The sequence below is a fragment of the Ovis aries genome, chromosome 9, assembly GCF_016772045.2.
Source record: "Ovis aries strain OAR_USU_Benz2616 breed Rambouillet chromosome 9, ARS-UI_Ramb_v3.0, whole genome shotgun sequence".
In the NCBI taxonomy this organism is placed as follows: domain Eukaryota; kingdom Metazoa; phylum Chordata; class Mammalia; order Artiodactyla; family Bovidae; genus Ovis; species Ovis aries.
Window position 1 is genome coordinate 29,565,035 of NC_056062.1, and position 23,489 is coordinate 29,588,523.

General features: G+C 37.4%; 1 protein-coding gene across 2 annotated transcripts; it reads left to right on the forward strand.

Annotated features, from left to right (window-relative positions):
- Positions 1-23,061, forward strand: ZHX1 (zinc fingers and homeoboxes 1). 2 transcript variants are annotated; one of them, XM_015097744.4, is made up of 4 exons: positions 1-354; positions 7,038-7,154; positions 16,094-18,945; positions 21,458-23,061. In XM_015097744.4, exon 3 carries the CDS (start codon positions 16,321-16,323, stop codon positions 18,940-18,942), a length of 2,622 nt encoding a protein of 873 aa, XP_014953230.2. In that variant the 5' UTR covers positions 1-354; positions 7,038-7,154; positions 16,094-16,320; the 3' UTR covers positions 18,943-18,945; positions 21,458-23,061. The 2 variants fall into 2 exon arrangements, with proteins under 2 accessions (XP_014953230.2, XP_042110099.1); XM_042254165.2 differs by having other exon boundaries at positions 1-267.
- The last annotated feature ends 428 nt before the right edge of the window (positions 23,062-23,489 follow it).

A 23,489-nucleotide genomic window follows, 5' to 3' on the forward strand; every position in this document is an offset into this window, starting at 1 on the left:
AGAGACCCGGGTAGAACCCCAGGGGAGCAGCAGGGTCCCAGGGTAGGGACCCAGGCGCGGAGCGGGGTGGGGGCGCGCGGAGGGTGCGCGCGCGGGAGGGCCCCGCCTCGGCCGGCTCTTCCCCTCCCCCTCCCGCCCCCGGTCGGCTGCTGGGGCGCGCGCCTCGCCTCGCACCCCCACCCCCGACTCTCTGCGCTCCGCCGGGTCCGCCGCGCTGCCGAAGCCGTGAGCCGGCCCACCGAGCGGTTCCGGGTATAGGGTTCACAGGTCAGAGTTGACTCCCTGAAAAGTGCAGCCGGTTTGAAATGCAAGATGGCGGCGGCGGGGCTCTGAGAGGCGCGGCGGCTCCTGCAGGTAGCGGCCCGAGCGGGCTCCGCGACGAGCGGCCCAGGGAGTCCGGGGCTACGGGTGGGAACCAGCAGCGAAGAGCTCGCGGCCGGCGAGGCGGGCCGGGAAGGCGAGCGGCACGCGGGCAGGACGGAGGAGGGCGGCCCCGGGGCAGAGCCCCCGGGGGGCTGAGCGCGCTCAGCGCGGCGGATGGCAGGACGGACCAGCGCGGGGCGTCCGAGGGGCAAGGACCGGGCCTGCCTGGGCCGGGATCGCCGTCGGGGGACAGACCCCGAGCTTCCTTTGCGTTCTCGGGGTCTTTGCGGCCGTGGAAGGAGCTGGGGGTGGGCTCTGTAAGGAAAAATCTCAGCCCGCCTGCCTACGAGAGGACTGAGCAACTTGGGATTGAGTGAGAACGGGGTCTCCTTAGAAGAGGGGCAGGCGCCGCAGGAATGGACCACGCCAGCAGTGTTGAGGATCCTAGGGGAGGGAGATCGGGAGTCCTGACCTGCTGGGGCATGTGGCCTCGTAGGGACTCATTCTCCCTGAGAGAAGAGATTCTCTTGCTGGAGCTGAGCGCACTGGCATTGGGGTTGGAGCAAAAAAAAACCCTTCGGGGAGAGACTGTACCCCACTTCAGGGAAGGCTGGGCATCCATTTCAGGGCAAGACTCAGAGTTGAGTCCTTAGCTATATTATGTTTTGAAGAAGCCCTGGGACTTAAGGAGAAGTTGATGAAAGAGAATGGAAATGTTATCCGTCCCTTTCAGGAGGGAGACTGGGAAGCTGACCAGGGACTGCTGCGAGCCTTAGGGCCTGAAGGGAACAAGCTCCTGACCTTTGCGGCGAATGAGAGGCTAGGAAAGAGCTCCGAGAGGAAGGGGGTCAAATGGCAGGAAAGAAGAGCCCTGGTGGATGCCCTTTCCCTGTGTATTTACACCAAAGTTCTAGAGAAAGGGACTTAAAATTCTTTGTTCCAATACATCCCTCCCCATCTCTCTGTGGGTAACAGGGAAAAGCAGAACCCCGAGAAGAAAAAGGTTCCATTGCATATCCTTAGTTTAGATTAGGGAAGGATCAAACTCTCTGGCAGGGCTTCAGTGAGAGATTCGGGATAGGAGGATTAAGAAGCGGGAAAGGGGATGGATAGAGGAGGGATGTGGGGAAGAGATTGGGCAGAGCGGGAATGCCACTGCGCTTTTCTGTCGTCTCACTCCAGCTGTAAAGAAAAACATGAGAAGGGGCTCATCTTTGCTGGGAGAAAACATGTCTGGAACACTACTGATAGAGAATTTGTATGTAACATGTTTAAGTTGGGATTCCATGTAACGTGAAAGGAAGAGGCAGTTCTTTTGGAGAGTGAGTGTTTATCTGAAAAGGGAAAACCAGGATTGAGAAACAGAGTGGTTCCCAGTGAGGGAGGGAGAAGCAGCTTCATCCCAGGAACAGTGACTGTTTTGTTGGGTTGGAGTGTTTGTGTGTGCCTAACCTGCAGGCACGCACCTTAAGATTCGCTGGTATTGATCATTGTTTCTCAGTCTTTGTCTGAAAGCTTTAACTTATATGGTGCTGTGCGAAAAAGCTGTGCCTTGCTTCTGTGCCTTGCTTCTGAAGAATTATCCTGAAAAAGTCGTTTGTTTTTATGCCAGTTGGTGAGGGTGACGGAATTTGGTTTTAACAGGGATATTGACCCTAGCACATTCTTAGATTTAAAAAAAAAAAAAAAGTCTTGAGTAGCAGTTCTGACTCTTGATTTTAAGCAAAAGAAATGTAAGTGCTGCCAGAAACAGTAATGTAGTGCTGTCGTAACAGGATGTAAAAGAAAAAAGGGCTTTCATGAGTATTTTTTTCTCTCAGTTTTCCCCCCCTTCCTCTAAGCATTTTAGGGCTAAGCAGACTAATTTTGTGCAAAGTAAGTTGTAAAAAACCTTGGGTCCTTTCATTATAGAATTGATAGTGTTTCATTTATCAGTAACTCTCTTTGTAGAGGAATCTCTTCAGATGGTTTCTTTAGTGATAGGATTAAAATCAGAAAAAAGAATTTTAAGATTTCTTGAACCATTCTAGTATTTTTAAAAGAGCTTTAACATCTTCAATAGAAATGTTTTTAAAAACACCTTTCAAGTATAAACTAGTTTAGAGCTGCTCATTTGGAACATTATTATTCATATGTGCTGTTCTTTGGTTTCCCCAAGGTGCATGTAGGTCTAGTTTTATATTCAGTTCTGAACAGATTAGGCTGGGTGAACCAGAAAGGCATTGCTGCCAGATGGTTTCAAAATATGGTAAGGCTGAAAACATAAATGTTCCTGTGCTGGTGAGCTCTCCTTAGTCGTCGTCACTCCAATCAAGTGAGTTGATTATCTCACTGGACTGGAGGACAGTTCATGAATGATGTCCAACTATTTCACCTTTAATGATACTTCTAAGTTCTTTTTTTCAATAAATGTGAATTAAGTTTTGCAGTTCTTTATGTTGTTTTGTTGTTATTGTTTTTTGGGGGGTTTACAGTTCTTTTGTTAGTAGGTGAGGTGGCTCACTTTGGAGCTTTTTTCCCTATTATATTTTACATTGAGACTGAAAGGAGATATTGTGACATACTATACATTTTCTTTCTTGTAATGTTAAATTGGCAAAAAAATGTGATATTTGGGACCTAGTTTGCTTTCAGTTATTGCTTTATACTTAAATAGAAGTACTCCTAAAATTACTAAAATGATTTCAAGTGTAGCTTAGGAAATAACCTTTTTATGTACATTACAGCATTATGGATTTGGACTCAAAAGACTTCTTATTTGAATATTAACAGTGTAGAAATTTCAGTGCCTAAGCTAGTTTTTAATCTAATCATATTCAATCAATTCAGGGAGATGTCCAGAAATATCTATTGCACTGTTTGTAGTAATAGTCAGTATGGCACATTAATTTGTATGTTTAAATTTTTTCTGACTTAAAATCCTCTTAAATCATTCTGTGTAATTTCAAAAGTAACTTGAATTACATTTATTTGAAGGGAGAAAACTATGGTACTAGCCTTTAATCCTTAATATTATTGTATCCTATTGCTCAAATATAGTCATAGTGATAAGTAACAAGATTTGTATGACTGAAGCTGCTGATTTAGATTACCAATCAGGATATACACATTTGCATTTATATTTTGGAGTTTTGTATTTTATACAGTTAATTTATTTTTAAAGCAAATAGTTAGGTAAGTTTTTATGTAGGTTGCCAGGTTTTGGTCTTAAAGGGTACTTGATCTTTGCAGTTTATATAATCAGTATCCTGTAATGTATTTAAAAGTTATAAACATGGTCTTATGTACCTTTGGTCTAAACAAATAAGTGATATACTTTGGAAAAAGAAGTATGTGTGAGCAAATTAAGAATGACATTTATTCAAGGGAGTCAAAATTGAATAAATCATTTTTTATGCAGGATTTTTGTTTTCAGCTTTGAAATTTAGATTTAAAAATCATATTATCAAACCTTATCTAAAAAATTAAAACATTAAAGTAGATATATCATATACATATTTATCATTTAAAATAAAATAACTTTGTCATTAAATTTTAATGATTTAATATTTCTCTTAGTATTTCTGGCTTCCTTTTTCCCCTTCCTAAAGGTCTTTCTTTTTTTGTTGTTGTGAAGAATGCAAGGACATAGGAGTATTCTGATATTTCTAAGCACTTCACTAATAATTATGTTTTTCTCCTTTATTAAGTTTATTCCCTTTACCTTTGAATATTGTAAAAAAAAAAGTTTGTTAAAACTTGGCTGGACTTGTGCTATACTTGGGGGGGTGGTGAAAAAAGAACAATTTCTCTTTTTACTATGTTAAGATTATTTATATCAAAAGCTTGTTCGTTCTATGAAACACCCCTTAAATGAGTCATATATTAATGATTCATCTTGAGGCTTAGATTAGAGAAAATATGTGTATGTTGGGGTTGAAGGCATAAATTATGATTGATCAATGTCTACCTGTTAAAGCCAGCTTATTCTAACACTGCTTAATATGCCCAAAGCTATGAAATGGAAAATAAAATTGTTTTGTGGACTTTGTTTCAGCATTTAGGAAATTGTGTGTATGTGTGATGAGAACTCTTAGGATTCAGTCTTTTGACAACTTTCATATACATACAACAGTGTTAATTATATCTATCATGTTATACAGTATATCCTTAGTACTTACTTAATGGCTCAGCAGGTAGAGAATACACCCGTAATGCAGGAGCACAGAAGACGGGGGTTCGATCCCTGAGTCAGGAAGATCCCCTGGAGAAGGAAATGGCAACCCACTCCAGTACTCTTTGCTGGAGAATTCCATGGACAGAAGAGCCTGACCGGCCACAGTCCATGGAATCAAAAAGAGTAAGACGCCACTGAGTACATGGCACATTTTAAAACTGCAAGATTGTAGATTTTGACCACCTTCATCCAATTCCCCTCCCTGAGTTCCCTACCCTGACTCAACAACCACAAATCTGATCTTTTTTTCTATGGGTTTGTTTGTTTTTTGAAGTATAACTGACCCAGAACACTATGCCAATCTCCAAATTTAGCAAAATTGAAACAAAGACTTTCTTTGTTATATAACTCAAAAGTTATTACCCTAAATAAGAGTCATAAAAAGTCTAATTTGTATGTATACCATGTGCCAGCAAATATTCCAAGCACTTTACATGTATTATTCCTTTCAATGCCTACAGCACCCCTATTAAGTAGATAATATCATTACTCCCATTTTACAGATAAGCGGGCTATGCCACAGAGGGGCTAAGTGGCTTATCTAAGATCACACAGCTGTTAAGTGACAGAACTGGGATTTGAATCCATGCACTCTGATTCCAAAGCCCAAATCCTTCACATTTATTTCCTGTCCATCCTCTCCTGCCAAAATAACCAATCTGTTTTATTACATAATGTGTATGGTCAAGATGACTTCTTTAATTTTTGAAGTTTAATCCCAAATTTTAAAAAGATACTTTGAATTAGAGAGGTGTCCTAAAGTAATCCCAGTATCAGAAACTGAAAAAACATCAGGTAAGTATGCTTTTCATCCAGAAATACTGAGGAACTCGTTTGTTGATTCTCTGCTTGCAGTGTGCATTGGCAGCTCTTCTCAGTAGACTCTCGTTCGGTAAAACATCTTGCCATTACTGTGTGATTTAAGAACGGGTTCAAATAGGTTATCAATTTCCTATAATATGATTAATAATTCATTTTGGACAGTAACCTACCTCCTTTTGGCAGCTGTTTCCTACCCTTTCTTCTAGTCCACATCCTGTAGATGGCTGGCTAAGGAGTGTCTGAACAAGGAGACACCAGGAAATGACATTGTAGATCCTAGGCTACCAACAGCACAGGATTGCTCCACTGGGCCCACCAAGAAAATGCTCTTTTGCTTTTCATTGAAAACAGTGTAACTGTTCAGCCTAAGCTTTAACTTACCCTACGAGTATTTTACTAAAGGACTGGTGTGTTTACATAATTTCTTATCTTAAAAGGGCTCTTCATAAAGTTGTGTGTCATAATAGCAGGAATCAAAAAGAAAAAGTGCTGAGGGAAATCACCCTACCTAATATTCATCCACTGTGGTTTACAGAACTTCAGGGCTTAAAGAACAATAACAAAAATCCTTCAGCTCTTCAAAAGCATGATTTACTGTTATTTAATATGACAAACAATGATAGTTTTTATTTAATTCTCCTGATTGGTTTACCTACTCTGAGTATTACCACAGCATTTTTAGACACAAATCTGAGTTTTCTGAGAATGATTTTCAGTTTGTACCATCTAAAGTTTCATAATGCGCTGATTGAAAAACCATTTAGCAGTAACTTTCTTGCAAAAACAAACACCAGTCATTGTATCAGATATACCATATGTTTAGGAGTGGGGTACCACTAGTTTATTTAAGTAGTATTGGCTTGTTCCCAGCATTAATGATCCATTCCACTTATTACATAGTAAATTAGGATACAAATAAAAGCCTAGTGAGGCTTATACATAAACATATAAACACACAACTTCTCCTACCTCTTAGTTTAACTAAGTTGTCTTTCATAACTTGTGTGGTTAATTTTTTACAATTCTCAATTTCTTCATCTCAGCTTTCATATTATACCCTGCATATAGTCACATTTTGAATGTTTTTTTTCACATTTTGAAAATCTATATTGAAATTGTGACTTGGTTGTTTTATAAACTAGTCCATTCTAAAGGAGATTAGTCCTGGGTGTTCTTTGGAAGGAATGATGCTAAAGCTGAAACTCCAGTACTTTGGCCACCTCATGCGAAGAGTTGACTCATTGGAAAAGACTCTGATGCTGGGAGGGATTGGGGGCAGGAGGAGAAGGGGACGACAGAGGATGAGATGGCTGGATGGCATCACCGACTCGATGGACGTGAGTTTGAGTGAACTCTGGGAGTTGGTGATGGACAGGGAGGCCTGGCGTGCTGCAATTCATGGGGTCACAGAGTTGAACACAACTGAGCGACTGAACTGAACTGAAAGATATTTTTAAGTTTTCAGTTTCACATATCTTACTGAGTTTGGCATTTTGATGATTCTTTTAAAATTTCTATGAGGAAACTAATTTTTTAAAGTTATATTTACTTTTTAAAAACCAAGGCATAGGATTAAAGTTTCCTAATAAGACTGAATCATGTCTAGAATAGTAAAGTGATACTACTTTTTTTGTAGGTGATGGCAGATAGGTACTTTGGACCTGTTGGTAATGATGGCCTGAGCTAAACACCTCCTAATTTGAAGGGACACCCTTCCGTGTCAAAGAACAGAATGGGGAGGAGACTGTGGCAGGTATGTGTTCCATCCTTCTGTTGTGGTAAAACTTGGAGACAGAATGTGCTCAGCTAATATAGTGATACTATATTTGGCTAAAGTCTTAAAAGATTTCCTTTAAAAAGCAGCAGATATATTCTTAACTCTTTTTTAAGAAATGTACTTTCAAAAATGTAGGAGGAGTATTGGCTGGTTTAATTTGAAAGGAAACAGCATCACACTTCTTAATAAATCTTTGTGGTATATTTAGAAGTGATTTTTCAATTAACATTTGCTGAAATCCATTGTGTACCAGGCACTGGACCTGTGGTAATCACAGTGGTAAACCAGACAAATGAAGGTCAGGAGGGTAGAGACCTTTTGTGTGGGGAGATTTATCTAGAAATTTTACTGTTCTTTTTCTATATCCAGAAAAATGCTTCAAGACTTCAAGAACAGTTCCTGAAAACACATTTGCAGTATACAGATCTCTAATAATAGTTAATTACAATGATAAAATTTAAGATATTAATAATTAAATACTTTGATTTAGGTTAAGCATACCACTATTTAAATATATTTGTACATAATTACTTTTATATTTTACTTACTTGATATAAATTGGCTTTTTGAGAAGAATTAGATTTCATACTATGCTATTGAAATACTTATACTTTAGTCCAGTTATTGCAGATGATTCCAGAAAGTACTAGGAAAGATTCCATAACTATTAATGCGGTGGTTCACTTTCATTTTTGTGTTTTTTTATAAGTTGATATTACCAGTACGAATTACTATTATCCTTCAAATTGAATTATTGTATCCGGAGTGAAATAGGTAGCAGTTACTTTATTTTGCAAATGGGAAAGATAATGGACAGATGAATGACTTTTCAGCCTTTCAGTGATAATGTCACTTGGAATCAAGAATAGCATTCCTGTGTTAGACTTCTGTGAAGGATTTAATACACTACCTTGAGAAAAGTAGGGGGAAATTACTTTCAGCCTAAAATAACTTTTGGATCATATCCGCAAACTTTAGTAATAAAGATAAGATATTTCATTATATGACTAGTTTGTGTTTCACCATCAAATTATGTTACATGCTTAACCTACATGCCAGCAGAAGGTACACCACCAGGATGTTAGTGGCCTAAAGATCTTTCAAAAAAGCATTTCACTCCTCAAATCTGGGGTCAGAGCTTGCCTGGAGAAGTCTGTCCAACTTAAAGGCTTTTAATCTTTAGCGGCATTAAAGTCAGCTTTCTCAGGTAGAAAAAACAGGTAGAGAGGATAGAGTTTCTAAGCCTCTAAGCTTCAATTAGTATTAGCAAAGGGATCTTCTGAAATTAGATTATCTTTGGCCACAGTTTCTTAGATGTTGTTACTTGGATCACATTCACTCCTGTCTGTATTCACCTCAGTACTTGAATTTGTATTATCTTGAGACCATTTTTGGCAATTTTATTGAAACTTGTCTCTCAGGTAATGATTCCAGCTTACAGTAATTTACAAACTCTTGTTGTGGGTACAAATTTGGGTTGTCAGATTTCTCACTTAATTTTTTCTAAGAACTTGACTGTTATTTCTAAATATTTTAACATTAACGCTTTGAAAAATACCTCTACTATGTAAAGACCAAAAAAAATTGTAATTAAGAAAAGTATCCTCTTGGATACCTCTTTAAAAAAAAGTGGTAGATATCCTTGTTTTCATTTGGATTCATTATTCTTTGTTCCTACCATTATTTCAGGCATTCTGTGATTTTGGTAGATTTGTAACTTTTAGTTTGAATACAAACACGTAGAAGTAAGTATTTTCAGCTGGCTAAACAGAACTCTGACTCACAGAGGGAGAAGTGAAACTAAATTGAATACAGAGTCCTAAGAGTTCTCAGTGTATGTACGAATACAGATTTCAAAGGATTCTCAGTTTGTGTATTTTATCGGCCTTAAAAACGGTTTATTTAGTTGGTAGTAGGTCAAAACTAACATGATACTTAAAAATTATAGTTATCTTCTAAAATCTTCCAAATGTTCTTATTTGACCCAGAATTGGCATAAAAAACAAAGTCTGTTTTTCTAAACATAAAATCTTACCAAAATAACATGCTTTTGTGGCTAACTAGGCCAATAAACTGTTAATCATTTAATTTAAAGTACAAGACAGCCAAAATATAGAGGCCTAGAAATTCAGTGTAGCTATGGCCCTGTATAATTATAAAATTTTTAATGACTTTTTTTGTGCTAAGCATACAGTTCAAAACAATCCATTAACTTTTTAGAGTGTATTACATTGAGAACCTATTTTTAAGTCTCTTTTAAAATATAGAACATCATTAAAATATAGTTTTCTCTTATAGAGAAATAATGGTTCTAAGTTCAGATTTGCACTTGTCTATCTTTATAAGAAGTATGCCATTTTCTCCTGAATTCCACCACAGAACTAATTCTTTGGAATGAATCTATCACCCTTGTTTTGTTTCTATATAGTCTACAAATTTAGATGTATACTATTCATACATAAAACTGATTTGTTACAATAGAATTACAGATAAATTGGTAAATATTCATTGAACATCCATTGCTATATTTTAATAAACAGAGTGTATTATATGAGAATGTTTTTGAGCATGTTTTAATATTTTAATGACTAAAGTAATTTTGTTAGTAAGGATTTTACCAGTGAAAACGAGCTCAGTTGTTTTGTGTAGCTCCTCAGTAAATGAGTGCTTAATGAAGGAAAATTGTGTGCTATAATACAAAATATAGATATATTTTAAAGCTTTTTTCCCCCAACAAATATTAATAGGCACTGTATTTGGCCCTGGGGGTATAGTGAAGAGCTAAACAGACATTCTTACCGATCCTGTAAGAAGAACTGCTTTTAGCACTGCCCCAGAGTTTTATACTGTGATGAAATAAATTTTGTTTCCATTAAATGCTTTTCTGCAGGGAAAATTGGATGTAATTCATGAATTAAGAATCATGAATTGATTAAGGGGCATCTGACCTTCAGGAGATGAGCCAGTATACAGAACCATGGAAATTGGTTGGCCTAAATCTATTCTCTGGAGACTAGGGGTGCTCTTGCGGACTCTTAGAACCAGTCTGATTTCTCTACCATGGGACAGCAGCCCTCCACAATGTCTAGAATACACCTGCATGCTATACATACTCAGAGATTCCTCCTCCCTCTGAAAAAACATTTAGGTAGCACGTGTTTTTGCTTTGAAAACAGAAAGTAAATTTTGTTTCCAGCTTGAGACAAATGACCACAAAAATAGTTTAGCCTATTTGCAATTTTAAGGCCTTGAAGCTATTGTTTTGTTTTTAGAATATTTACTCATTTATTTGGCTGCTCCCAGTCTTGCAGGATCTTTAATTGTGGCATGTGGGATCTATTTCCCTGACTAGGGATCAAACCTGGGCCCCCTGTGTTGGGAACATGGAGTCTTAGCCACTGGACCACCAAGGAAGTCCCTGTTTGTTGTATTTTCTAATCAAGCAATGTCATAACACTATTAAAGAAAACGTAAATACCACACACACCATAAAAATTTCACCCATAATCTCATGTGAAATTTTCATTTTTTAATGTTTTCATCTAGTCTTTGTCCACCATGCATATATATTCTCCCATAGTTATTTTATAGTCAGTATGCAGATTTTGTTCTGATTATTAAAAATTTAATAGTAAATGGATACTTTGCTGTATTCTTTACTTTTTTGAATATCATTTTTAATGGCAGTATAATTAATTTGATTGTTTTTTAACATCTTTCTCTCCTGAAAGGTTAACTGAAAATGGTGTTCAAACATAATTATATTTACAGTGCTATATGCATATAGTGCATAATTTTTTTCTTTTATGGGCAGATTTCACTTTAATTATGTTTTAGCTGCAGAGCCACCTAGGTCCTCAGTTGTGCAACTGGACTCTAACCCTCTTTTACAGGTAAATAGTGCAAGGTTTCCCAAATTGATTTTAAGCAGTTTTGAGTTGACCTTCAAAGAGAGGATGCCTATCAGCTAATAGTGATTTCTATACAGCAGTTTTCCTGTCCCAGCCCCATTACACCGTAATGAGATGTATTGAAACCGCATCATGGCAGTTCTTACTCTGCATTTTTACCCCTTTTGCCTTTACATTCAATTTGTGTGCTTTGTCATCTGATTAAGCTGCGTGAGAGATAGAAAGAAAGAGAATAATAGTATATAAATGGTATTTATTCATTCCCCAGATAATTTTTCAGGGACTGGAACATAGCGTTAATTAGGCACCTACTGTATACTAGTGTGTGTGAAGTGTTTTTATTTGATCAGTATCTGAGGTGGGATACCTCTGTTTATTTTCTCCAGGGCAGCCTTCTCTGCTTCGTTTCTAGAAGCCTCCTGTAATGTGCTTATATAGTTCCCAGTCCCTCTTCTCATTGCATTGATCATAGTCATTCTAAGTAATTGCTTCAGCCTGTTTTCCTTGTTAACAGCTAGAACCTGGCAGACCAGAGACTATCTGTCCTGGTGGCTGCTGTAACCTAGTGCCCAACACAGCGCCTGGCACATGGTTGACCTTCAACAAGTAGTTGCTCAGTGGATTTGTTGAACTGAAGAATCTTGGTTTTATAGATGAGAAAGCTGAGGTTGATATTGGGCAGCTTTTCCAGTCACCTAACTACTGAGTACAGAGGAGACTCTAAAACCTGTGGTTCTAGCCTTTACCACAAAGCCTCTGTGAATTTATTCCCTTGGGTGGGTTTCTTCTTCCATGAAGAATGGGAAGATTGTACTGAGGTCCCTGCTTCCCCTCAAATTATGACTATAAAATAAGGACCATGAGGCTGCCTTTATTTGTGCTTTGATTTATTTTTAGGTTGTATACATAATAATAGAATTGAGCCATGGGGCCAAATCTTGAGGCACTTTTGGAAATTCTCAGTCTCCCTTTAGAAATATGTTAAATAATGTATTGATTATGGTTTTGTTAGCAAAAGATGGGCAGTTTAGGAGGAAAGAGTATTTCCCACGTCTATGTAGTTGCGTATAGAAGTAACCCAGGTTGAGACAACTTAGGACACCCAAGATAATCAGATTTTTAGTCTTTTACATTACTGAGGATTTTTTTAAAGCCTTTCTTTTAAGTAACTTATTTATAGTTTTAAAATTATACATTTAATGTAAAATTTTAAAGTAAATTTAATTTGTAATTTAAAATTTTCAAATTCCTCAAAAACCAATGCTTTCAAAGGGAAAAAGCACAGCTGTATGTGTATATCATTAGGTTATAATATATGCATATTTTATTATTTTCATGACTTTAGAAAAAATACTCTGAAAATTGTATATCTGTTTCAGTTCTTACAAACTGACCTTTCTGAGCTAGTGAGCTATAAGGAAAAGAAATAAAAGTAACAACTTGGTAGCATATTCCTATATTTATACTAGATAGGATGAAAAGTAAGTTTAACCCAAGAACTACAAAACCAGAATAATAAAAGTATCTTAGCTCCTCAAGTTTCTCTTCTGTATCTCTTATTAGTAGGGGCTACTCTATTCTATCCCAGGGTGCTCCAAGCCTGTCTTTTACAGTGAAACAGCCTAAAAGGACGCATTAAATTCACTTGAGGTATCACATTTCATGGCTTAGCACTGGCAAGCTGAGGGTTTATGATGAAACTATTTATGTTTTTAAAGCAAAGGCTTCAAACACATCTCAGAACCCATCAGAGGTGAAAGCAGGGACTGTGGGGTCCGTGGGATGGGGTCAGGAGTTAGTTTAGCTCCTCTACTTCTCCAATCAGATAGCTATATTCTTTGATCAGTTTTATACTTGGGCTCCTCATAGAATTTTGTTTGAAGAAAGGGCTTTCTTGCTTATAACAAAAAGTTTCAAAACCACCACTTCAAGAAATACAGTTTCGAGAAAAACTCCTGCATTAAGACTTTTAGCTCTTAATATGCCCCATCTAAATATCATCTAAGGTTCTGGGAGAATAAGTCAGAAAACAGCTTACTCCCCTGCCTTTCAGTAGTTCTCCTTAACTGTCAGAAATGTGGGTGATGCTCATTTGTTATTCTTCCACTTACTTAAAGCTATTTGAAGAAATCCATGTTTCTAATGAGAAAAAAAATGATCAAAAATAGTAGTGTTCCCTATTAAATTGAATAGGAAAGATGGAATTATCTTAGTTTATAGCAGTTAGTCAAGAAATCATTTAAATCTCAGTGATATATTTATGTTCCCTTAGAAATCAAAGATTTTTGTATAGAAAAAACAACAACACTTTAAAAAATTAATTTTATTTTGGAGTATAAGGCTTCTCTGGTGTCTCAGTGGTGAAGAATCCACCTGCAGTGCAGGAGACAGGGGTTCAGTCCCTGGGTTGGAAAGATCCCCTGGAGGAGGATATGGCAATCCACTCCAATATTCTTGCCTGGGAAATCCCATGGACAGAGGAGCCTGGCAGGCTACAGTCCATGGGGTTGTAGGAGAGTCGGATACCACTTAGCAACTAAACAATAGTTTCTTCACAATGTTGTGTTAGTTTCTGTGGTACAGCAAAGTGTATCAGCCATACATACACATACATCCCTCTTTTTTGGATTTCTTTCCCATCTAGGTCACCACAGAGTACTGAGTGGAGTTCTCTGTGCTGTATAGTATGCTCTCATTAGCTATATATTTTATACATAATATCAATAGTGTATATTTGTCAAGCCCAATTTCCCAATCCATCCTACCCCTGACAACAATGACAGTTTTGAGAGTGGGTTTTGGACTGTTGATATTACTATTATTACTAAACTGATGCTGTTTATTTTGTAATACAGGAAATCAGAGAACAAGAGACAATTAGTCCAACTTTCTGTCTGTTGCTTGGATGTGTCAAATGGAAATGTAGTATGATTTGAATAATCCTAGTAAAAAGGATCTTAGCACCTTCAAAGGTGCAGGATATTCTCTCTTTGGACAGCTCTGTTTCCTAAAAATGTTTCTCCTTTTACTGAGTCATGGAGACCTAGTTTTGCTTTATAATCATTGACATAAACTTTTTCTCCTCAGTTCAGCTAGGACAAGGACTATGTTAGTAAATGAAAATAGTTCCTTTGTGGTAGAAAATACGTGATACTGTTTATTGTATTCATTTTCATTTGTTTTAAACTTTAGAAGCACACCAACTTTAACCGATTTAGCATCAAAATTTTAACTATTTTGGGTGCAAAAGTATTAAAATGTATTTGTATGAAAAAATTTCTCTTTTTCTTGATGATTCAACATTTTTCTTGTGAATTTTAGCTTTGTTCTCTATAGCGATGGCTTTAGGGCATTTTGAGTTTTATAGGACTCTTTTTCTGTTCATTCTAGTTCAGGTTGGAGGTAGCATTTTGGGGGCGGGGGGGGGGCATGCCACTCGGCTTGCAGGATCTTAGTTCCCCAACCAGGGGTTGAACCTAAGCCATGACAGTGAAAGCACTGAATCCTAACCACTAGACCACTAGGGAACCCTGTTTCAGGTTAATAAGCTTTTAGTGAGTCCTTACTGCCAGGCTTCTTTTTTCTTTTATTTTAATCAAAGATTTATTGTTTGTCTATGGCTGCACTGGGTCTTTGTTGCTGCATGCAGGCTTTCTCCAGTTGCAGTGTATGGGCTTTTCATTGCAGTAGCTTCTCCTGGTGTGGAGCATAGGCTCTAGGCGCAAGGGCTTCAGTAGTTGTGGGTCCTGGGCTCTAGAGCACAGGCTCAGTAGTTGTGGTTCTCAGGCTTAGTTGTCCTGTGGTATGTGGGATCTTCCAGGACCAGAGATTGAACCTGTGTCCCCTGCATTGGTAGGCAGGTTCTTTACCACTAAACCACGAGGGAAACCCCCTTCCAGGCTTCTGTATACCAAAGATACAGAAATGAATGAGAAGTCAGTCAAGACAACTCAGCTGAGAGACCTAGATTGAAGGTATAAAGGAAACTGGCTCCATCCAGAGTTTCAAGAGCTTTGTTATGTCTCAGTAAAGCTATTCCTTTAAAAAAGAAAAAAATAAAGAGACTGGAGGTTTCACGACAGAAATGTAACATTCCTCTGGTACAATACAGTAAGTGATAGCCTAGAAAATAAACCGGGAAGGAGGTTGGCCCAAGCTAAGGCTGATCTATAGGACAGATCTGAGAGGTCGTCATACCCAGTGTGTGCACAAACAAGTGTCCATACACAAGGAATGGCCTGCATGGAGTCCCTGGAACAGCAATCATTTCTGCTCTGTGCCTAAGACATAAGGAAATAGGAGTCAGGAGAGAGATGGTAGAAAATTGAGGTTGCAGCCAAGCATGGAGGGAGCTACATGGGGCCTTAGAAGTCTGAACTTCATTCTTTCAGCATTAGGGACCCATTAGAAGCTTTGAGTCAGGAAGCTGATATGATTAGACATGTTTTACAAATTCTGATAGCATTGTGGAGAATGATGAAGATAATATTTCTGAAACCTTGATCATTAATATTCTACCTTTGCTGCTTTTGCCATACTTGGGCATGCTTTTGGAATGGTAAGACAGACCAGGACGAAGAACAGGGCATAACTGATGGACTGAACTCCTTATACACTTAGTGGTCATAGTTTTGAGTATCTGTGGCTGCTTCTTATAGTTTTAAAGTTCCTCCCCTGTTAACAGATTATCATTTCACATTGAGGGTGCCTGCCAAAGGAGACACTTTCTTCCCCTTCCCTTCCGATATATAGCCGGCTGGCTGAAAAATCCAAATACACACAAGCCTGCGGGTTGACCCATCAGGTACAGTATATGACCATCAGTGAGCTGGCTTGGAGACATCTGTTTTGATCCTCTGAGAAATTTTTTTCTGGTTCTAGTTTTATTCTACATCTTTACAGCTGAGCTCTCCAACAACTTCATGTAAGTGAAATAGAGCTATAATTTGTTGAAAAGATCATAACCACTCATTTAAAAACATTTTTTAATTTATCTTAATATAGGTGATTGGAGTTGTGCTTCAAAAATTTCAGCAGTTCTGCAGTATTTTATTTGCCAACCATAAGCTCTTTACTTGATTGCACCATGAAAAAGCTGCTAATGAGACTCGTTGAGCACAAAGACAGACTTGAAGAACCAAAAGCCATTGTTTTCAAATGAAGGATACTGAACAGTTTTAAACCCCAATGCTTTTTAATCACCACTGAGATTTTCCCCCCATAACATCAGAATGGCAAGCAGGCGAAAATCTACAACACCCTGCATGGTCCTTGCCAGTGAACAGGATCCAGACCTCGAGTTGGTATCAGATTTGGACGAAGGTCCGCCCGTACTTACACCTATAGAAAACACCAGAACAGAGAGTGTCTCAAGTGATGAAGAAGTTCATGAGTCCGTGGATTCTGACAATCAGCAAAATAAAAAAGTTGAAGGTGGCTATGAATGTAAATACTGTACTTTCCAAACTCCAGATCTAAATATGTTTACTTTTCATGTGGATTCAGAACATCCCAATGTAGTGCTAAATTCATCCTATGTTTGTGTTGAATGCAATTTTCTTACCAAAAGGTATGATGCACTTTCTGAGCATAATCTGAAATATCACCCAGGAGAAGAGAATTTTAAGTTGACTATGGTAAAACGAAATAACCAGACAATCTTTGAACAAACAATAAATGATCTGACTTTTGATGGTAGTTTTGTTAAGGAGGAGAATTCAGAGCAAGCTGAGTCTACAGAAGTTTCTTCTTCAGGAATATCTATCAGTAAAACTCCTATCATGAAAATGATGAAAAATAAAGTGGAGAACAAACGGATTACAGTTCATCGTAATTCAACTGAGGATGTTCCGGAAGAGAAAGAGAATGAAATCAAACCAGACCGTGAAGAAACTGTGGAAAATCCAAGCTCTTCAGCTTCTGAATCAAATGCAAGTACTTCTGTTGTAAACAGAATCCACCCACATGCAGCCAGCACGGTTGTGGCCCCGGCAGCAGTTCTTCCTGGGTTAGCACAGGTGATCACGGCAGTATCAGCTCAGCAGAATTCCAGTCTGATTCCCAAAGTCCTAATCCCTGTTAATAGCATTCCTACCTACAATGCTGCATTGGATAACAACCCCCTTTTGCTTAACACCTACAACAAATTCCCTTATCCAACAATGTCAGAGATAACTGTTCTTTCTGCTCAAGCAAAATATACAGAGGAACAGATCAAGATATGGTTTTCAGCCCAACGTCTAAAACACGGTGTTAGCTGGACTCCCGAGGAAGTAGAGGAGGCAAGAAGGAAACAATTCAACGGAACAGTACACACTGTACCTCAGACCATAACTGTCATTCCTACCCACATCTCTGCGGGGAGTAATGGTTTACCATCCATCTTACAGACATGCCAAATAGTTGGCCAGCCAGGTCTGGTCCTCACACAAGTAGGTGGCACGAACACCTTGCCAGTAACAGCACCTATAGCCTTGACAGTGGCAGGGGTTCCAAATCAAACGAATGTACAGAAAAGTCAGGTCCCCGCTACTCAGCCAACCGCAGAAACCAAGCCAGCAACAGCAGCAGTCCCATCCTCTCAGCTGGTCAAACACGAAGCCACGTTGGCAAACCCTGATTCATTTGGCATTCGGGCTAAAAAGACTAAAGAGCAGCTGGCAGAATTAAAAGTCAGCTACCTGAAGAATCAGTTTCCCCATGATGCTGAAATTATCAGACTGATGAAAATCACAGGACTGACCAAAGGAGAGATTAAAAAATGGTTTAGTGACACAAGGTACAACCAGAGAAATTCAAAGAGTAATCAGTGCTTACATCTCAACAATGACTCCTCTGCCACTATCATCATAGACTCTAGCGATGAAACCACAGAATCCCCAGCTGTTGTGACTTCACAGCAGAAACAGTCCTGGAATCCTTTTCCCGACTTTACTCCCCAGAAGTTTAAAGAGAAGACAGCAGAGCAGCTTCGTGCCCTGCAGGCAAGTTTTCTCAACAGCTCCGTACTTACAGAAGAAGAACTAAATAGGTTAAGAGCGCAAACCAAACTCACCAGAAGGGAAATTGATGCTTGGTTTACAGAGAAGAAGAAGTCAAAAGCTTTAAAGGAAGAGAAAGTGGAAGCAGAGGAAAGCAATGCAGGTAGTTCCAAAGAAGAAGCTGGAGAAACTTCTCCCGGAGATGAATCTAGTGCACCTAAGTCAGGGAGTGCTGGCAAGATGTGTAAGAAAACACCCGAGCAGCTGCACATGCTTAAGAGTGCGTTTGTCCGAACACAGTGGCCGTCGCCAGAAGAGTATGACAAGCTGGCTGAAGAAAGCGGACTTGCTAGAACAGACATAGTTAGTTGGTTTGGGGACACCCGTTATGCTTGGAAAAATGGAAACTTAAAATGGTACTACTACTATCAAAGCGCCAATTCAAGTAGCATGAATGGTCTGTCTTCTCTTAGGAAAAGGGGGAGAGGGAGACCAAAAGGCAGGGGGAGAGGAAGACCTCGTGGGCGGCCCAGAGGAGGCAAGAGAATGAACAACTGGGACCGGGGGCCGTCCCTCATCAAATTTAAAACTGGAACTGCAATACTTAAGGATTATTACCTGAAGCACAAATTTCTTAATGAGCAAGACCTCGATGAACTTGTTAACAGATCACATATGGGTTACGAGCAGGTCAGAGAATGGTTTGCCGAAAGACAGAGAAGATCGGAGTTAGGTATAGAATTATTTGAGGAAAACGAGGAGGAAGATGAAGTTATTGATGATCAGGAAGAGGAGGAAGAAGAAACAGATGACAGTGACACCTGGGAACCCCCACGACATGTGAAGCGGAAGCTTTCTAAATCAGATGACTGAAATGTAAGTTTTTAATCTGAGTGTATATTCACCGACCACATACATTTAGAACAGCCACCTTATATCTGTCATCTTTCCCTTTGACAGTGTTTTTCTAAAATAGTTTCTCTGATGCCCAATAAGAGGGCTAGGTGCCATGAGTGTAGCCCAAGGGATACATGATTATCATGTGTAGCCTGATTTTATGTTGATTATGTTTATTATATAGAGTTTAATGTTGCCTGAATTATTTTTTTTTTATGTGAAATATTTTTTTGCTTTGTTCTAAGGGAAAGTTATCCATTCTCCAAGAAGGAAGATTGGTGGCGGGTTGGAGATTAGCACATACTAAAGATAACTAAAATGTATATATTTCTTGCAAGCCTCCTTCACTAAAGCTTCACTTTTTGCTTATTTAAGGAAAGAATTAAAAAATGAAAACTAAAAAGAGGGGGGAAGTATACTGAAGGAAAGACTTATCACAGGGGTGAGAATTGCTCAGTTTTAGGGAACTAGGTGAAAATGAGTATCTTTTTTAATGTTTTATTGCCCCCAAACTATCAGATTTTTAACTAGAGTTTAAAATGCTTTATGTGTTAAAATTACTCAATATTTTTCTATTAAAAGCCAAAGATCTGTTTTAAGCAATATATAATTTCATGTTCACTTAGGTGGCATCTGTCTTTGAAAACCGTGATATAAATTGTTTTAGAGATCAGTGGTAAATAACAGATTTGATACTAACTCAGTTGCCTAAAATGTCTTTTCATTACTTAATGTAAAACAAACCTGCCACCAGCAAAAGCACATCAGTAAGTTAAAAATATCTCTCTGTAGGCATCAAAGTGCAAGAAAATGTGCTTTAAATTTAAATTTCCTTGAATTTTAATTCTATTATAGATTGGATTAATTAAAATTTCACTGTAGCTGCAAATGAGATACCTGATTTGGAATTAGAATGTCAATTCTGAATACTTTCAGAATTCAGTAGCATAGTTTGTTTCTTTTCTGCTTTCTGGTTTGACGTGTTCTAGGATAAGTCTATACTTCTTAAAAAATAGTGTAGTTGTCATGAAGTATTTTGATCTGTCCATCAGTAGTCCAAAAGCATCTTGTTGACAGAAATCATTGCAGTATTTTCAAATAGCAGGGGAGGGAAAAAAGACCCTCCTCATATGAACATATTTACTTATTTCCATAGCCTTTTGCATCTCTACCCCATCCTCTACTTTTATGCTCTGTTCTGCACAGAATTTCCTTAATTTCCCCACACCTTCCTTCATGGTTTTATTTATTTTAACAGTTATTTATAGAGAGCTTAAAAAGTACCAGGCACTATTCTTATTGCTTAGCAGTCTTTTTCCGTATTTTCTTTCATTAATAGTTTTTTTTTCAGACAGAAAAATGCATATATTTTAGAATGAATCTCATTCCAAGTTTTAGAGCATAAATGTATCCTTATGAGTCACAAGAAGTTAAGCAGTCTTGTATGGCTATATCCTGATACACCGACCTCCATTTCCTTACGTCAGAAACCTTCAGGACAGGCTTGCTTCTAACGTAGATGCAGAAAATATTTTTAACAGGCTTTTTTTATTGCTAAACATAAGAATGTACACTCAGCCAAGATTATATCAACAGATTTGTTGCTGCAGTGAATTGTTGTTGTTGTGTTGTAGTAACCTCTGCGGTGATTTTGGAGGGAGTTAGAATCTTATTCTAAAAATAATGTGAACTTTTTTCTACAGCGTAGTTTGACCTTACTTTTAAGTTTGTGGATGGTTCTTAAATTATATATGAATATGCTAATGAACACTATGATCAGAAGATTCACACAAAGCCATGGTTTTCAAAAAAGTTGTATAATGTACATTTGCCTGACTTTTGTGGTTCATACATTGGCATGCCCTGCTTTTAAAATATGCAGAAGTCTAAAACTATAAAACCCATTAATCAGCAAGTTATCATTGGCTTAACTAAATAATTTTTCATCTTATGAAATGATACACCATAAATTTCATTTAAATACTTCTTCATTTAAGTATGGTTTATTTACAAATAAAGGTAACCAAAACCTTTCCAAAATAGTTACAGGAAAAAGTGGTAAAAATATATCTCTTTTGCACAAGCTAGCCCTGTATATAAATAGAGAAGAATGTAAGAGTCTTTAGATTTCATAGTCTGTTTATTATAAATATAGTACTTATTTTACTAACCCTATAGTAAATAGGATTTACTATATATTATATCACATATATTATAATCCTATGAATTTTTAAAATAAATTATTACATGTAGGTGAAAAATGTCTATAAGCAAATCGGGTATATGCAAAACATATACACTGGAGTTGCACAGAAAATCTACTGCATTATATGTTAATAATACATGTGGCAAGTGATCTCAGGATCGATAATCGAATACAGAGGATGCATTTTAATGGCTAATTTATGTCATTTTTGTTCCTAAAAGTAGAAAATGTTAAAATATGGTTATCTTAAAAAGTTTAGTTTTTTATTATGTTTTTCTTTTATAGCTGCCTAAAACGTTGGAGGAGAATCAATTCTTCAACTCCAGATGTCTGATTTACTGTGAATGGCCCAATCTTTGATGACATTGAAAACGTTTGGGGGCATATACCGTCTCAAAAACTAGGATCCAATACCCAAAAGAAATGGAATTCAGTGTTGTGCCAAAGTTAAACTACTGCAAATGGCAGAAGTCCTGCAATGTACATAGAACACTAATTAAAAAAACAACCTGTACAAATTCAGATTTTAATACAGTACATTTTTATTCTGATATGATGGAGACATTCTGATTCTTAGACTTTCTGAGGGAGTTTAATGACCACTAGAGCTTGTCCTCATATTTTTTTCAGCTTAATACTGTATGTCTCATAAGATGGGCCTTATTGCCTGTATTCTTTGATATGTGATTAAGCCTATAGCTTTCAGTGACCAAACATTCTACAGAGTAGAAATTGTTAGAAGCAGGAAAAAGAAAAATCTGATTTATTTCTATGTCTCATTTATCCGGCCCTGCACTAAGATTAAGAGTTGTGCATGGGTTTATATAATTTCAATGTAAGTAAAAAACTATTGACACATGTTCAATAGCAAAGAGGTTTTGTGGTATCATTGGCGCTTAATGATTTGACCTTTCATTGAATACATTCATGGGTTCCACTATTACTATTTGTAATACTCCATTACTGTTTTTCATTAGAAACTGAATTAGCTTTTTTTAAAACCGAACATAATCAGTACTGAAGAAGGGAAAGAAACTGGCATAGGAATTTCAAGAGGGTGAAACTCTGAAATAAACATTGTACCAAAAATGTGAAAAGGAATCATGTAGTAAATATTAACTTACTCTTTTCTTACAATCATAGAGAAATCAGAAATGTTTGTACAGGTGTCAGATCAGAGCTTTCAAAAATTATCTTTCGGTGAAATTCTACTTTGTGTAACAGTTTCAGTGAATAAAGAAAAAAAATTCTGAACTGATCAGAATGAGTTAAAACTTAGCTCTTCACTTAAGAGTTATGGGAGTGTTAACTGTTAACTCTTGCCATTTCAAGAGACTGAAAGTTCCTCCTAACTCATAAACTTTGTAAAGACCGGTGCTGTTCATTCGTGTTGAGAAGGATCCTTTTCTTTGTGACTATAGGACCATTTTTCAAAATGTGCTTTCTTCATAGAAGAAATGTTCAGTTTCATTAGCTTTGGATTTTAAGATGTTTTTCTGAATGACCAGATGTAGTGGGCTTGGCCAGTTTATTTTATCTAATTTAATGAATAATAAATATTAAGCTCTTGTTTTTACCTTAATGTTTTGTCAGCTAATGAAAATGTTATGAAAAAGCCTTGACTATGCATGCTGCTTTCATTTTTATAAACTTTTCATTTTTAACTATAGCTTTATTAGTAATTCCAAAATGCTGCAATTTAGCTGATTTCTTCACTCAGACAGCTGGCTTTGTGGGTGGCTTTTTCATACTACTGTTAACTTTTTAAAGAGAAGCAATGTAAAGACTGTAACAATTTAATGCACTAAACTGTTCTTTCTTTTACATGTTTAAAAACTTCTTAAAGCACTCTGTATTATAAAGATTAAATTGCTCCCTTTTTTAAACCATTGCCAATGTGGTCTGAGTTTTGTTTGACAATAATTTTAATGTTTTCAAAATTTGAAATGTCAGGTATTGGAAATGAAACCTTTGAATATATTTATATTATGTTTCCCTTGCAATATGTTAATTTTTATAGCTGTAAATAGCTATTAGTAATTTTCCCCGTCTCTTTTATAGACTTGGCACTTTGCTCTGATGTTTGCTAGCTTTTAAATATATTTATTTGACAGAGCAAAGAACTTTTCTCTCCTGGTTGACTGTGTCCTTGAATACAAAATAAAAAATTAGCAGTGATTAGTAGTTTTCAGTGATTTTTTTCATTTTATTAACTGAATTTTTTAACATGGTAAAATATAGTAAAATTTGCCATTATATCCATTTTTAAGTGTACAGTTCAGTGGCATCAATTATCTACATAGTGTTGGGCAACCAT